General features: G+C 37.8%; 1 protein-coding gene across 2 annotated transcripts in view; it reads right to left on the reverse strand.

The window, feature by feature from the left end:
• The window catches only part of apaf1 (apoptotic peptidase activating factor 1), a 274,267-nt gene that overhangs the window by 92,318 nt on the left and 164,060 nt on the right, over nucleotides 1-17,889 (reverse strand). The window contains exons 21-23 of one of the 2 annotated variants that reach the window (XM_059987521.1): nucleotides 15,627-15,752; nucleotides 5,708-5,815; nucleotides 2,372-2,497 (exon numbers count right to left, since the gene is read on the reverse strand). In XM_059987521.1, the coding sequence (XP_059843504.1) occupies nucleotides 2,372-2,497; nucleotides 5,708-5,815; nucleotides 15,627-15,752 (360 nt within the window). The remainder of the gene's footprint in view (nucleotides 1-2,371; nucleotides 2,498-5,707; nucleotides 5,816-15,626; nucleotides 15,753-17,889) is intronic. The other variant, XM_059987522.1, reaches the window with a different exon arrangement.

Genomic DNA, 17,889 nt, shown 5'->3' on the forward strand with positions numbered 1-17,889 from the left:
ACAGGAAAACTTTCAAGGGGGTGCACTGTAAGATCTGTCAAAATTCTATCAAAATGTTCAGGGGACAGGGCCTCAAGATACATTACCACATTTAACTTGCTCTATTTCATAGGATAACCCTTTCAACCAGTGCTCAAGATCAGTTGGCACTACAAATGACCAATATTCAGGTAAAAGTGGCAGTGAATGTGGGGATACACGCGTGGATGAAGGGACAGATAAGGGATAATCAAACTGACCCTAAAATGTTACAAAATGAACAACTGAACTATTTCATCATTCTAGCTTCAATGTAAATCCATGTGCTGGGAAATGTATATGATTAAATTAAAGTTAATCCAACTGTATGTTAATGTACCAATGTGACATCTTACACTGGCATGGAAGACTCATTTTTGAGCTTGGGAAGAGGATAGCCACTATACAATGAGATGTATGAAATATTATCATTGATTTGGATGAATTTCCAACTTAAGTTCATTAAAGGAGGCAGAATTTTTTTTATCATCTCTAGAATTTCAAAAATAGAATAAAAACAATGCTAAAGATAGTTACACTGTAAGTACATGTAATACTGTTGAATCTGAGGTGCTTGTGTATAAAAATACATACTGCAGGAACATTCAGATTCAATCTATAATCTCACAACATTCTGCTGAAAAATCTGAGAACCTTTCCTACATATTAAAATTTTTAAAATTACAGTTATTCAAAGAAAAGCTACAAGTTCCTAGACAAGATCATTTCCTCCTGTTTAGGACCACACACACTCCTTTTTATGGTGTGGATATGACCCCAAATTCAGGGAGATATTTCATCAGTATTTGTTTTCTTTACCTGTTCTCTTTCTCTTCACATACTGTCAGTCAGAAAATAGTCTAAACTAAGCTGCAAAATTCTCCACAATGACGCACATTGAAGCCAAAGCAAACTACTCTGATCACTCAAAAATCATACTCATGAAGAGTGACCATAGATAGGTCTGCCACATAAATCTGTAACTTTAATTCAGGAAACAGATGCTTCATTTTTCATTTGAGGCGAGGTGTCAATTTAACACTTTGAGCCATAAAAGAACATCATTACGTTATTTATTTGATCTACTGTGAATTTACTATGTATATCACACACACGTCTATTTCAGAATGCAAGCCCACACTAAATTAGATTCAATCCACCGGTGTTACAAAACTGTAAAACAGAAAAGCGATGCAAGGTATAGCCAACTATTCTTTCGAACTGCACTAAGGAACAATAATCTGTTTACAATTGTTTAGTTTTGGACATCATTGAGACCACACGGACGGCTCAAATCTCATCACAGTCTCAAACCAAAACTGGACCAAAGAACTGGACTCCAGAAGTGGCTGTTCTTGGCTTCACAGCAGCTCACAAGCAAATGTGCTATGAAGGAAACTTTGTAAAATTGGAATCAAGCAAAGACATTATCCACCAGCTGGATTCATACTGCACATTAAAGCAGATTGCTCATGCCAGCCTCAGAAGACTGGTAAATGAGCTGTTTGTGGCAATGACCACAGCCCAACAATAATCAGCTGCTTCAGTCATAATCCTCCCTCCATGAGGAGGTCAGAAATGCTCATTTTTTTCTGAAGGCGGTAAATTGCTCCATTCGACTTGCAACTCCTCCGGTAATAATCAGCCTCTGCCTGCATGCAACAAGTTCCAATCAAAACTCAGGCGTGGTCTGTTAAGTGGCAAAAAATGTACATAGCCCAGAAGTATCCATGTCAAAGTTTAATCAGCTGGTTATTGGCCATCCTTTGACTGTCCCACAATTAAGGTGCAAGACAGGAGAATGATGGAATAATCCCTATTTGAATAGAGCTCCACTGATGCACAGAAATCTTAGATCCACTAAGGAAGCTTGAATGACAACAGCACTGTGGTTGTCTTTTCACTGGGAGGACAGCTGAGGTTCAATGCTTCAGCTCATTATCACTTTTTGAAGGGCAAGTTAGGGCAACGTAACTAACCTTGTTGATGACACTCAAATACCATAAAGTCCAGTTACACAAATTCCTGGCAGACTCACTGCAAAACACTAACATCTTGTTAACACAAACACTAAAATTTGTTATACTTAAAACTAATATTCTAATTAAGATGGTGTGGTTTATCAAAATAAATCACCAAACACTGAATCTAACTGCCTCCAGGATTATTCTAAAGCTTTGCTTTCACTACTTTTTCCAGGATATTATACCAAATACTGATCACTTTATGAGAATAAAAGTACTTTACTTTCCACTGTCAGACTAAGCAGACATACAACAGGTGGGAAACAGAATGGTTTTTCAGGTTTTTTTAATAAGAAAATGTAGAAAAAGATTTCCAAAATACATCTTACCCTTATCGTAGCATCCTCAGAGCTGGAAATAAGCACTTGCTCATTATGTGTAAACCGACACTGTTGAACGCTTTTCGTATGGCCTGTTAATGTCCTGATAATTTTACCACTGGGAAGTTCCAGAACCTGGAAAGGAAAACAGATAGTTCAGCATTGTAAATCATCAAAAGAGCGAGGAGAGATGGCTTTGAAAATAAAAACATTGACTTAACTGCAGCTAAAAGTGCAGTTTTTCACTATTGTTAAACAATATAGCATGAAAGCGATTATACGAATCAAATGTTAGCTTATAATTTTAGCAAGCAAAATTTGCCGAAGTGTTGCTGAGAGCCTGCCTTCTTTCCAGTAATCTAAATTTAATATTCCAATTTATCCATTCTGCATTGACTTTTAAATAAGTATTTAGACCACAGCCTCCTCAAAAACTGAAAGCACAGAAGTGCTCTAACTGCTTTGCATAGTTACTAGTCTTTACAAGAGAGTTGCTAGATGATACTGTTTGGGGGGGAGAAAACTTTCAATTTTTAAAAATTAATAGAAGTAATTAAATACCATCATAGTGGTTAATATAACTGTTGGCTGAACATGCAATATCAGTGTTTCCCTTGGAACAATCCATTGTTTTACCAACCTGTCATTCTCCTAGCTTTGTTTTATTAATGTTACTAATTTCAAAGTTGTTTCCATCTCCTGTGGCATCCTAGTTGTAATGTTCTTCATAAATTTCTGTTACTCTCGATGCTGCCAGATGCAGACACAAATTCTACCATCATGCTGGTTAGATTCCACTAATACATTTCGCTGAATAACATCTATTTCAGGATACTTGTCCTTGAAGATTTTCACAGCCTTATCGTATGATAGCCATCCATATATCATCTCCTAGAATATCAATTCTTCCCATTCTAAATTTCAGTTTGCTTTCCACTATTCTTTTCCTTCCCCTGAAATCCTAAAATAATGCTTCTCTACAGCGTGTTACACTTAGCTGATAATATGGCACACAAGTCATTAAAGATGAGATCAAACATATTGGGCGAGGTATGTATTGAAGGCTGTTCAGCAGCCTTATAATGAATCACTACAGTGCAACACAATCTGGACGCCACTGAGTTTCAGGGTGCTGAGTTATCTCTCGAGTTGTGAATGTTGATATCTTTCATATGAGACCCGTTAGCAGCCAGTCATTTGAATGGGGTATCTGACTTCCATTTAGTTGCTAAATTTAGGTAAGTTCATGTTTATTCTTTAATATATACACGTATACATGCATACATAAATGCACAAATACATGCTCCTTAAGTTTACTAAAGCTAGAGGAGGTAGAGGGCTAAGATCCCCCCGCTATTAAAGGCTCCTAATGGCGTGCATCTCAAATAGCTTCTGACAACCAAGTCCAGGCCTTGGCCTTCATGTGTGGCTTAGCTAATAAGTCTGGAAGAACTTTCTACTAACAGGAGGGGGGACAAAAGTGGGTTACTAGCACTTTAAAAACCAGTTGCTATGGGTAGATGGGGCTCATCAGCCATAGTTGGCAGCTCATCTGGGAGAAGGACACCTCTGATCTCAAACCTCCACTGCCTTGCAGCTATACCCACTCAAGGGAAAGGCTTCCGGAATAAACCCTGAAGAAAAATCCAGAGTTGGACTCCCAAAGACAGTTCCACATTGAGTTCAACGCAGACTGCCAAGTCCCGTGATGCTGCTGGTACCAAACTGCATTGGTCTCTGCCTTTCCTTTGAATTCATCAGCTGTGTGGAGAGGAGAAATCTGCTGCATGGGCAACAGCTTGCTCTCCATATCACACTACCCGGGATTATGTACTGGCTGTATATCACATAGACAACAAGGACATGGTTGATCCCAATACAGTATATATACACATACAGACATATACACAAACACACACACACACTTAGCAGATTTAAGCAACTCTACATTCTGATTTATAAAGTACTGAATAATTATAAAATCTCCTTTGAACATTCTGACAGCAGGAGTCATCACACATGGTGTCCCATGGTCAGGGTCTCTAGTTAAACTGTGGCCTAAAAAGTTGAAAAAAAATTAGCATTCCTACAGAATGGGGTTATGATGCCATGCCCCAATGCTCGTTCTTTACTTAATAGAAAAACACAGTTAAATACAGACAAGAAAATTTGTAAGATGACAGTAATTATTTTTAGGTAACTTGGCAGAAATAAAGCGAGCTAATGAAAGGGTACATTTCTAACACAGACAATGCAATTTTTGGAAGCAAGGCACTGCAGAAGTATTTCAGTAGAAGGGAAATTGGACCATTTCTAATCATACAAATAAATAATTTTCACTTTACTGTTGTTTCCATTTGTCATATTCATTTTAAGTAAATGAATGACAAAATACAACGATTCATCTTTGTGAACAAAGTAATAAACATAATACTAGTCACTAAGTGGTTAGTTATACTGATATTACAGCAAGAATTCTATTTCTGAAAGGTCAGAATCTGCATTGTTAATTAAGGTGTTATTCTCCACGTCTCTAATCACTACTAACAATGCATAAATACTGCTTTTCTCATGTCAACTTTCCTTATTTTATCTATCACTTGTTTCTTGAAGGAGATCTTTTATGGATAATCACCTGTGCTCATAAATGATACCCAGAAAAACTGATATGTTGGATTTCTTCATTTGCTTAAATGGTATTAATATTAATAATCAATACATTATTGCAGAAATGGGTTTTCCACCCAAAAACAGTTAACAAGGGTGACCTTATAGAATCTTTAAAGAGGATTTTCTGAAAAACTTTCAAATGCAAATCCCTTTCACTCCAAGGGCTAAACAACTGTTTAATTACACTAATATTATTTATTGCTGCAAATATTTTCAATTTGGAGTCCTAAAATTGTACAAAATCTACTTCTGCTTTTGAAAATTACATCAGTGAGAAATTTCTCAACAAGCAAACACAAGGAAATCTGCAGATGCTGGAAATTCAAACAACACACACAAAATGCTGGTGGAACACAGCAGGCCAGGCAGCATCTATAAGGAGAAGCACTGTCGTTTCGGGCTGAGACCCTTTGTCAGGACTGTCTCAACAAGCTGCTTAATTTCCTGTTGTGTTTTCTGAAATTAATCCTCCTGTATTCTTGTTGGGACTGACCCCATTTAATTGGCTGAACTATGCAGAGCAGCTTCACTTAAATGCAAAAGCATTTAAACCATAAATTTACCAAACCCTTGAAGTATCATTCTCAGCAACACTCAGTAACTAAACCAGTGGGGTTGCATTTAGCAGAAAGCTGTGGTTAATATAATTCTTAGGAGCTTAAATTAGACCTGCACCTTCACTATGCCATTTTCTAGCCCTATTGCTATCAACAGGCTCTTCTGAAATTCCTGTCTCTTCCAACCAATGTTCTGTAGGATGAACTTGGCCGACTTCATGCCTACCTACATCAACAATATAAAAAGACATTGAAACCATTAGAAAAAACTAAACATTAAGCATCAATGTGCATCACAAATAAACACACACAAGTGTGGCTATTGACCATTCTGGCATTCCACTCTTCATCAATCTCGTACAAACTGATAACATCCATGCCAGAAATGAATGCTGCCTGTTTTATGCATGCTGCTCATTCATCATTTCCTTCATTTGATCCTCTTTGATTTCATAATCGCTTCTGATTGTTGTTGCTCCTGTACACACTCTTACTCACGGTCTCACCAATCTGTTGTCAATTCTAATAAGTAAATTACATCTGTTTGACTGAATACATAAAATGTTAACTTATGCAGCTTTCAAAAATATTTTAACTAAATATTTTAAAAATATTTAGAACTAAATTTTCTAGTATTTATGTTAAATAGAGGTCAAGTCTAAGTTCATATTAGAAATGTGAGGCTGAGTCAGGCGGCACCGTGGAAGTCCATAGCGGGGGTATTCCTTTCTGCCGCCAGCGTGGGAAGACGAGTCTTTCGGGACCCTGAGGACTTGTGGAACCTGTGTGGTGGTTTCTTTCGAAATTATAGTCTTTTAATATTTTAGGACTATTTTTACCATGCCCATGGTCTGTTTTTTTATCAAATTATGGTATTGTTTGCACTGTTGCAAATGTAGTGTTCTCACTCGGCATGTAAGATAACGCTGAACTAAACACCGAGGTAAACCGTTGTTAATGAAGACAGGTCGCAGTAAGATTAACTGTTTACTGTTCACTCTTCCACATTAACGTATGGTGAAAACTGTTGATAAAACAATACAAGATTTGTACAGCATTTGTTTCCTTCTTGATATTACATTTACATCGTAAATACTTGCAAGAGTAAAACTACAACAACTAGATTACATTAAAGTGCAGCAGTCAGAATCTACCTACGCCATTGACTGCTTTAAATACACTTCAACACAAACTATCTGCAACTCTTTAACTAACGAAAATATAAACCTTATCGACCATAGTTACTTTTAACAGGATCGGCGTTAACATTTTAATTCAACATATCAACTACGGCATTGCTCTCACTATGTTCCTAGTGTGTAGAAAGACAACTTTTCTTGCGCTGGACTCGCACATGTGTGGCCCCCACCTTCCCGTTTCTCCAAACCCACAGGACGCGGCGAAACGGATGTGATGTCATTGCATGCCACGATATATCACAGACAACGAATTTACTTTAAACAATCCTAACTTTAACTAAAATGCTAACAAACGAATTACTAAGCGAAAATATTATAAACTAACTAACTGCCATAAAGGCAACACACTCCCCGCTTGACCTTCGTAAGGTCACAATGAACATAATACAAACTTCAGTCTCTATTCAGTCCTTAGGTAGAAGTAGAATGACTTCTGTAACTGGCCTTTGGTAAATTTTCACATCGCCTTGGTTGGTAGTTTTCAATTCAACCTTCCTGACATATCCATCCCCGCTAAGGAATGTAGCAGTGATTCTTGCCATTGGCCAGCAGTTGCGGCGATTTGCTTGTCCCTGAGCAGGACTAAATCTCCAACTTGAAGATTCCTGCAGGGTTCTGTCCACTTTTGTCTGTGTTGCAACAAAGGTAGATATTCCTGTCTCCAAAGAGACCAGAACTGATTTGCCAGAGCCTGGACCTGTCTCCATTGCTTTAAGTACAATTCCTTATCAGAGAAGTCCCCTGGTGAAGGGGGAGCTCCTGCCTTCTGCGTAAGGAGCATTGATGGCGAGAGTATGAAGGGGTTTTCCGGGTCGGAAGACACAGGTAGGGGTGGTCGTGCATTTATAATGGCTGTGACCTCTGCCATTAGTGCACACAGTATCTCGTGGGTCAATCGGGTGCGTTGCTGCATCTCAGGTTTCCTTTTCAGGGTTTTTTGCAAGGGCGTGAACCGCTTGACTGCCTGCTCTTTGTTGTTTGGCAAGCACTGGCGTGGTTCTCTGAAAGGCAGTGGGGCGACCCCATTATTTGCTTCATCTCTGAAGTCCTTGGTGTCCTTTGTTTTTAAGAAAACGACATCTTGAGCTGATTGAGCAAGTTTATTATCATGCTCAGTTTGAGCGAAGACTGACTGACCCACCGTCTTGTCAGTTACTTGACATTTGTTAAAGCCTTGTCATGCTTCCTTAATACACGTGACACTTGTGCGGGGTTGAAAAATTGAATGGCGGCTACTCTCTAGCACTATGTGGTATTGTGCAGGCCTTGTAGCTTTAGTTTTTGGTTTTGTTTTGTCTGGTAGATTTGGAGCTCCTTTCTGGGTAATGCGTTAAGATGGTAGTGTGATATTAATACGCAACAGCCTCTCAGGACTCTGGATTGGGGATTGCCAAACATTATGTGGATTTTCTGGTGTAGTCTATTTTGTCAAGTGCTTTGTTGATATCCTTCTGGAGGAATGTTGTCTCCTTTTTAACTGCATTGCATTTGTGGTTTTTAAATGACAATAAATTGAATCTGAATCTGAATATTACAATGGAATAATAACATTAGGTTTAAAGTTATAAGGATTAGATGCAATTGTTCAAGTTATATATTTTTTTAATTTTACTGTGCATTTAAGAAACTGACTAACAGAATATTCACAATTTATCAATGCATTACATCATTGTGCCAATAAGAAAAATTTTAAAATCCACAGTCTGAAAAGGGTACTTGTTATAAATCTGATCTCACAACACACACAAAATGTTGGTGGAACACAGCAGGCCAGGCAGCAACTATTGGGAGAAGCACTGTCGATGTTTCGGGCCAAGACTCTTCGTCAGGACTAACTGAAAGGAGAGATACTAAGAAATTTGAAAGTAGGAGGGGGAGGGGGAAATGCGAAATGATAGGGGGTGGGATGAAGCTAAGAGCCGGAAAGGTGATTGGCTAAAGTGATACAGAGCTGGAGAAGGGAAAGGATCATGAGACGGGAGGCTTCAGGAGAAAGAAAGGGGGAGGGGAGCACCAGAGGGTGATGGAGAACAGGCAGAGTGATGGGCAGAGAGAGAGAAATTTATTACTCTCTTAGCAGTGTTGGATTACATAATTAGAAATGGCTATTTGCTTAAGAATAACTTGGTGGAAGGAGAATGCATTCATCAAATGATTGGGCATTGCTGGAAAATCCATTATTTATTCCCATCCCTCATTACCTTCAGGAAGGTAATGGTGAACTGTTTACTTTTGTATGTATGGTTGATGCGGAGTAGGAAATATTAAGGTAGGGAGTTTTGACCTAGCAATAACAAAGTGATGGTGATACTAATTCAAAATCAGCAGAGTACGCAACTTGGAATTCATGTTTTTCAGTGCCCACCTTACGACTTCCACCACCTCAAAAGATAAATATAGGAAATGCTGTCAAAGACTTCGATTGTCCCACATTCTCAACAACAATTTAAGATTTTTAGTACTTTTCTTAACCTCCTCAGTTTGCCATGTATCAATATTTTCTGGAGATTTAAAAAAATACACAGAATATGCATTTATTAAGCATTCCAAATGTTCCCTGCAAGTGCTTCCTAACATCTGTAATGGTTATTTTTTTGTTATCTGATTACCCAAATCTACCTTAGCCCATGCAGAACTCATATAATTAACTTTAAGTTTCGAACTGATCCTCATCACTTACAATACTAATAAAATGCTATCATGTTGCAATTACTTTTCCATGACGTATAAGATTAACCTGGTCTTATTACACAAAGCAGCCTAATTGCTTTTACAAATATTGTTCAAGAAAATTATCTGAATTAGATTATAGTAATTTGACCTGAAAAGTATTTTAGACTATTTGATTTTCCTAGCGTATACAAAGTTTAAATTCCCACAATTTTGCTACAGTTTTTTTATTTAAATTTAAATCCCTCTGCAGCTGTGTGCTTTTAAAAGGGGACCTTATTTTATGTTTATTCCTATTCCCACTGATACTACAGTCCTGGGCTAAAATCATTCCTTTTTGCTGAGCTTAAAACATTCTGTATCATCACCAGTAGCCTGCCTACATTTTATTTGCCCTTTCAAGCTTTCAGGAACCCTTAAATATTTAATTTCCAATCTGAATCATCAGCCAATCATTCAAAAACCACTACCACCTGTATGTGCGAAGTATTTTCTCTTGATATTATAAATCCATCAATGGCTATGACACACTTAATTTTTTTGTCAACCATCTTTGAATTGACAATAACTCATGCACCAGAAGTATTAGATTCTCTATCTCTTCCTTTCTTATTCTACCTATGGGTACAAAAATGTTGTTTCACCTTGGAACTTTAATACTTCCAGTCATATCTCTATTTTTATTTATTTAGAGATGCAGTCCAGTAACAGGCCCTTCTGGCCCCACAAGCACACGCCACCCAATTGATACCAATGTGTCCAACTGACCAACTAACACGTACGTCCTTGGAATGTGCCAGGAAACCTGAGCACCTGGAAGAAACCGATGCAGTCACCTGGAGAACATACAAGTTCCTTACAGACTGCTGCAGGAATCAAACCTTGATTATCACTGGTGCTGTAAAGCAACTCACTAACTGCTACGCTGCAGTGCCATCATTTCCCTTATCCTTAACCAAACCATCCACGTATTTCAATTTAAAGCCCTGTGGTCCTGGCAAATTAGATAACCAAGTTCAGCCCAGGACGAATGGATCCTATGGAGCTCTTCCTTCTGGTTCTGAATTCAGCATCCCATGAGTCAAAACCCCTTCATCCCTTGGGTGAGTAATTTCACTTCGGTCAGTCTCAAGTTTTGAATGTTTCAGGTCCCTAAGATTACTATCCTTGAATTTTAATTTGATTCCGAAGTTCTAGCAGCAGAAACTAATTTCCACTTCAAGAACCGAAATTCCCCAAATTGCAGATGTGGTTGTCAAAGACCTTTCTGGTCCACAGTCCCTCATACAATGCTGTAGTTGTCCCTCTAGCCCTATTGGAATACCTTGCATGTTAAACAAGGCTTCTGTTTATCTGTAGCTGATTAGCTTACCTAACTAAAATACAATTAGTGATTATTACTACTAGCAACCTTTGTCTAGCTCAGGCACGGGCAAACTACGGCCCGGGGGCCATATGCGGCCCGTTAAGCTTTTTAATCCGGCCCGCAGAACTCGATGAAATTATATTAATAAACCTTGTTAATGTTTTTTCCCCGCAATTCTGGCGTTTTCCCAATAGATGACGCACTCTATATACATTGACCTTTGTTGAGGTGCAGCGTATTATTCCACATTTGCGCTTTACTCTTTGTTCGGCTCGACCTATTTGTGTAAACAGGTGTTCAGCGTCATGAACATCAACAAAGCCAGCCACAGATCCAAGTTAACTGACCAACACCTCAGATCCATCCTGAGAATCGCCACAACAAAACTAAATCCAGACTTTGATGCGCTGGCTAAAAAGGGAGACCAACAACACTGTTCCCACTGGAATTAAAAATAAGTTTCTTCGTTGTGTTATGTAAAAAATGCATTTGAAAATATGTTTTTCAATAAGCCTTACATGTTACATGTCATTTCTGTTAAGTGATGGACATGAGTAGTGCGCAGGTGCACGTACGTTCTCAAAATAAAAAAATGCGCTCCAGTTCAAATAACGCGCTCCGCATACTGGCGCGCTGTCATTGTTCTGTCTTTGTGCTGGTCGTTGTTGAGTTTTGGCACAGGGGACAATTGAATAAGAAGGAGCAGGACAAGTAGACCTGCATCTCCTACTGTTTTTGAAATAAAGACAGTCAGGAGGAGAGTGATAATGATAATATCTTGAAGGATAACAGAATTTTCAGTGCTTTAAAATAATAGCTGTTACTATTAAAAAAAGCTGTATTTTATTCATTTAGTTTTCAGTGTTTTAAAAGTCATTTCAATAAATAGCTAAATACCATAGGACTTCAAAGACAGATATTTTGTTGTAATGCATTTGTTCATTTTCAATTGAAATTAAAGCACATGTTTTCTACATATCCCATGATATTTTATTTTCTCTTATGAGGTGTATTACCAAAACACTCCGTCCATCTGCTCCTGGTCCGGCCCCCGTCAAATTTTAGAACCCTTTGTGGCCCACAAGTCAAAAAGTTTGCCCACCCCTGGTCTAGCTTGTTGTAGTTCATTAAAGGACACGTAAAGTTGTTTTTATTCCCGGTGCTGATTCTCTCATCTTCAGCTGCAGATCGAGCTCGGCACTGACATCATTCAGGAATCAGTCCACTCACTCAGTTCTCTTGAAGATAAGAGCTCCTGATAATTCACTGAAGATTTCCATCCAGGTCCATTCCCAGCTTTTGATATCCTCCATGTTCCTTCCAGTGTCATTCAGTACAGAGGAGGCCTGACTGTCAAACTGATTTAGGTGGGTGATGACCAACAAAATGTTTGCCCCGAAGACAAGAGATCTGGACTCAGACTCAGAATCCCAGGTCATTACACCTCAACTCTATACTACTGCAATGTCATTTTTGGTACATTTGCCCTGTTGGTGGGAAAGACATAGCTGGGCAGCATAATGGAATTTTAGCAGTAAAGTATGGTTCTATAAGTACAACCGTATCAGTTTTGCCAGGTCCTCAGATGTTTGAGAGGAGAGTAAGCTTGGTATCGCTTTGCCAAGTCTGAATTCAATGCTGAATCATCTAGCTTTATTCTCATCACAGCGTTTCATAATGTTTTTGATACAAATGAATTGTTTTTCGGCCATTTCACAGTCGGGAAAATTGCTGAAGGTCTCTTCTTTTTGAACTATTAAATATTGTTCATGCAAGGGGACGGCTAGGTGATTGGACAGCAAGTGATAATTATATCTTAAAACCTGACAAAGTTAAGCAAGTTAGATAGAATGCAAAGCCAACTTCATTTTCATGTCTTTTGAGATCTAGACGCAATTCTGCAAAAGGATTTTTTAGCCGAAAACTATCTGAACAATTAAACAAATTTAAGGTCTATCCTAATATTTCATGTAACACTTTACTATGAGAATCATAAAAAATCTTGTATTTACATATTTAGGATAAATATTTACATATTTATTAGTTCTTACTTTGTATTATAGATGTCAAGACAATAAATCTTGAATCAAATAAAACAAAGCAGCTAAAATCAAGGTAAAGTTATTAAGTCTTCCACTGAAGTGAAATGAAACATTTAGTTATTTGAAAATCTACTCTTCAAAAGGTTGCCTCTGTCTGCTTTGTTTTGCAGTTGTGTCCATGTTGAACGAAGATGACAGCTTGGCAAATCTGCCTGAGCTCCAAGTACTTAACACATGACTCTTTCAACTTCCTGCCCTGGTGAGAATAGTACACTATTCTGACTCTTGTGTCAGTTCTGTCACCAAGTTGCTTTAGATCTACACTCCTTAATATCAGTAACAAACACAATTGAAATATATAATACCAGAGGGCATGCATTTAAGGTGAGAGGGAGTAAATTCAAAGGAAACAAGAGGGGCAAGTTTTTTTTAAAACCAGAGTGGTAGGTGCCTGGAATACACTGCTTAGGGTGGTGGTAGAGACAGATAAGTTTAGATAGGCACACGAATGTGAGGGAAATGGAAGGACATTATGTAGGTTGAAGGGATTGATTTAGTTGGCCATTTGATTACTAATTGAATTGGTTCAGCACAACACTGTAGGCAGAAAGGCCTGTTCCTGTTCTATGCTCTGTAAGACCTTATGTTCAAATTGTACTGGCCATTGTCATCCATAACCTTATAGAGCAGTTCAGTTTCTCCAAACCTATTCAATCAAATTGTTTCTAGGTTTTAAAGAGATTAATAAGTGCCTCATACACAAAAGAATACAAGAAGATGTATGCAAACTGTTATCAATTTTATCTTTTAAGCTGCCAAGTCTCATATAACCTTCCTACAATATACTGTCCAGAACTGAAATCAGTAACCCAGATGGAGACAAATCAAGACCGTAATCTATCATTCCTCAGCTTCATTTGATCTGCCAATGAAATGTAATCTGCTAGTATCCCTTTGGAACCTCTCCTTCCATTTGCACTGCTTACTACTAATTTAATGTGAATTGCAAACTAGATCCATATTTTTTCCTATCTGAATCATGGATAAATCTGAGGACCCAGAACTGATAACTGGAGCAAACTACCAACCATATCTGGCCAAAGTAACTTCCTACTCTTTATTGCCACTCTCTGCCTAACCGCCAAACCAAATAAATAAAAGTATTTCCAATTCCATGCAAACTCACTACTGGTAATTTATATGGAATCTTATCAAATACCATCCAGAAATCTATTTAACAAAGTACTATCAGTGGACAGATCTTTGCATTCCATAGAAGTAAATTCAACAAAATAATCTATATTAGCTGAACATAACTGGAATTAATAAAGTCACACTGGCTTTCATGATCATCTCCCATTATTTTCATTGCTCAGTAACTATCAATGATATTTTCTAGTGGAAATAAATATAAGAATATAGCATTAGGATATAGAATTGATTATGTTCTTATGGACTACTCACACCTAATGCTAACATTAAATCAGGAGGTGACATTTCAGTTCATTCATAGTCAGAAGTTAGGTTGAGACAATTATTCTCAGACCTACTTTCCCCCCACTGTACATAAGGTATAAAATACAAACACAAGTGGTTACATAACTGAAATGACAATGAAGAACGTTGCTCTGCTGTATTCTCTTATTCCTCCTGTTCTCTTATTCCAGACAAACACAAGATTTGTAAAGCTGTAAAATTAATCAATACCAAATCCTCAAAAAATATATATTGAACGTGTTGGGTGCATGAATAAGTTCAAAAAAAATTAGCCTGTGGTTATAGATTTAATAAAAGTGTACAGCATTACTGAATTACACGGAACATTGTTAATCAGTTAATAAGCCTTGGGTGCATGGTTAAAACCTCTGTGGAAATTCATTGTTATGTTTTATTGATACAATTCTGACTAGTCAAAAAGATTCTTTGAAATAGTATTAACATAACACTGAATTTTTATAATAAAGATGAAACAAAGACCATCATAAAGAGAGCCAATAAAACATCAGGTCATCAAACTGGCCAAAAACTTCTATTCTAATTATAGGAGAACATGGACCATTTGGCACTAAACAAGTGTTAACCAATTAGGCCACACATGGTCTGAATGTGGGCTCACAATTATTTATCAGAGAGTACCTGCAGAGAGGGTATGGCATGTCAGCATCTTGTCCACTGGAGCAGGATAAAGTCAACATGGGTTGGTTATGAGAACATCTCAGCAGCTGGCAAAGCTACAGGAGCAGATTGTCTGCCTCGCTCATTGACAGGGGAACAGTAAGTAGAAGGAAAAGACACAGGAGGTGGTAAAAGGTGTTTCAAAAATGAAAAATCAACATAAGGTACAAAATTCTACATCAATGTCTTTTTATAATCAATACAGAACCATAATGCTGTAAAGTTCAATTAATCGTGCAGTGGATATAAGCAGATATGGTACTACGCACATCATATAAATGGTTTCAGAAGATATGAATCTTGTCCAAAGACTAGAAGTAATTTCAATGAGACAGATGCAATCAAATTTAAAACCTTTATGATCTTTATCCTGCCTTGAGCAGCTATTCACTTGAGAAATTCTTTACATTGACACTGAATGTTATCCAATTTCCATGTTCACTCAGGTCCAATATCATCATGTGAGACTTTCAAGGTCAGCCAAATTTTATGTGCAAGACAAAAGCATTAAAGCCATCATTGTAAATAAAGCCATATTTTCCAAATGACAATGAAAAAGTTTCAAAAATAAATCTGTAATCATACCTTCAAGATTCCATCCCCACATCCAAATGCAGCCAGATTACTATCTTGATTGAGGCAGCAACAACGAATACGAGACTCCTGGGCATCACTCTGGTGCACTGCATTGCCAGTTCCCCCATTAATTAGCTGTTTTCAATAAAAAAATAAATGAGTTAATACAGAAATTATCTGAGCATCTGAAAAGACAAATAAAGGTATAATTTATACTCAAAATAACAAGGACACTATTAAAGTTGGGAAAAGCATGTTTCCAGCCAGATAGGAGTACTGCAAACAGATCAAACAGATTTAGTACTTAACAAAACCTATCAAGATCCAACAGATTAAACTTCTGGAATGAAATACAGTGACACAGAATACTAATTTCATCTGATTGTGATTGATAGACGAGTCAATCACTTCAAATAGTGTAAGACAAGTTACAATGTACATTATTTGAAGTGGTCATATTTATATATCAGACTGTTATGTATCCCCACTGACCAAAGGAACTCAAAAAAAAATCTCACATCGACTTGTACACGTTTTTTATTCCTGACACCCAAAAACTAATTCAACAAAAACCTTGACATTTGTTAGAATATTATGTTGAAAATCCTCAATCTTCATACCTAGAATTGCATAAATGATGTGGGGAAATTATATTGTCTTATCAGCAGATATTTTTGGGTGAAGGAGTTTTCTTTAATGGCTGAATTATCTTTCTCAACTCCATTCTCCTGCCTTCTCAAAGAATTCCAACAGATTTGTCAGGCAATATTTTCCCTTCAGAAAACCATGCTGACTTTGGCCTATTTTATCACGTGCCTTTAAGTACCCTGAATCGTCATAGTTAATAATGGACTGCAACATCTTTCCAACCACTGAAGTCAAGCTACCTGGCCTATAATCTTCTTTCTTGTCTCACTCCCTTCTTAAAGAATGGAGTGACATTTTGCAATTTTCTCGTCCTCCTAAACCATTCCAGAATCCAGTACTTCTTGAAAGATCATTTCTTATACCTCCACAATCTCTTCAGCTATGTCAGCTGTGCAGTCCATCTGGTCCAGGTGACTTATCTACTTTCAGCTTCCCAATCATCTGCTCCTTAGTAACAGTAACAACAACTGCACTTGCTTCTGCTCCCTCTCCCACAATACTCTAGAATTTTTGGCATACTGCTAGTGTCTTCCACAGTGAAGACTGATGTAGAATACTTAGGTTTGTCCACCATCTGTTAGTCCCCATTTACTACTTCTCCAACATCATTTTCCAGCGGTCCAATAACCACTCTCACCTCTCTTTTACTCTTTATACAGTATTTCTGGAAAAAAAATCTTTTGCAATCCTCTTTTATATTATTGGCTAGCTTACATCTTTTCTCACCTTATGGCTTTTTTTTAGTTGCCTTCTGTTGGTGTTTAAAAGCTTCCCAATCCTCTAACTTGCCACAAATTTTTTGCTATATTATATGCTCTCTCATTTGCTTTTATGCTGTCTTTGACTTCACCTGTCAGCCACAGTTGCCTCGTTCTCCCTTTAGAATACATCTTCATCTTTGTTATGTATCAATCCTGTGCCTTCCAAATTTGCCCCCAAACTGTCCAAAAAAATTTCCAAACTGTCAGCACTCCTGCTAGTGTTTCCTTCCAATCAACTTTGACCAGCTCCTCTTTCTTGCATTTGTAATTCCCTTTACTCCACTGTAATAATGATATATCTGACTTAAGCTCATTTGCCTTCCTTACTACTGACTTTAGGTTTAAAATGGTGTTATCGAATGCATGCAATGGCTCACTGGTAGTTCAATAGGTAAGAAATTCAACAAAAAAAAAATTCCTAATAACATCTTTGCTTAAGTAAATTATGATAAACTATCACTGTAAACATTGAAGGAGCAAGTGGGAGTGAAGCTGCTTCTAAGGATAGGCTGTGCAAATGCATTCCAAAGCCATGAAGCAATGTGTTCAAGATGGGGTTGCAGACAGAGTTGGTATTGCTGTCACTGTTGTAGTGAACTCGGCGAGTTGTTGTGGAATAGTTTCGATGCCAGTCCACCTAACACAGGTGTGAGGTTGGATCACTCCAAGCATTGAAGTGATTTGGTGAGACTAAGAATGGCTTCGGGTTGTGCAGCCCAAGTATGGTGTTGCATCAGGATCCAGATCTCAGAGTGAGGCACAAGCTGGTGCTTGGACAATTTAAACTCTGGTCCAGATAGAATAGAAAGCCCAAGTGTCAGGACCAGAGGCAAGGGTCAGTCTGATATCACATGCTCCCGCTC

Source organism: Hypanus sabinus, chromosome 13 (genome assembly GCF_030144855.1).
Source record: "Hypanus sabinus isolate sHypSab1 chromosome 13, sHypSab1.hap1, whole genome shotgun sequence".
In the NCBI taxonomy this organism is placed as follows: Eukaryota; Metazoa; Chordata; class Chondrichthyes; order Myliobatiformes; family Dasyatidae; genus Hypanus; species Hypanus sabinus.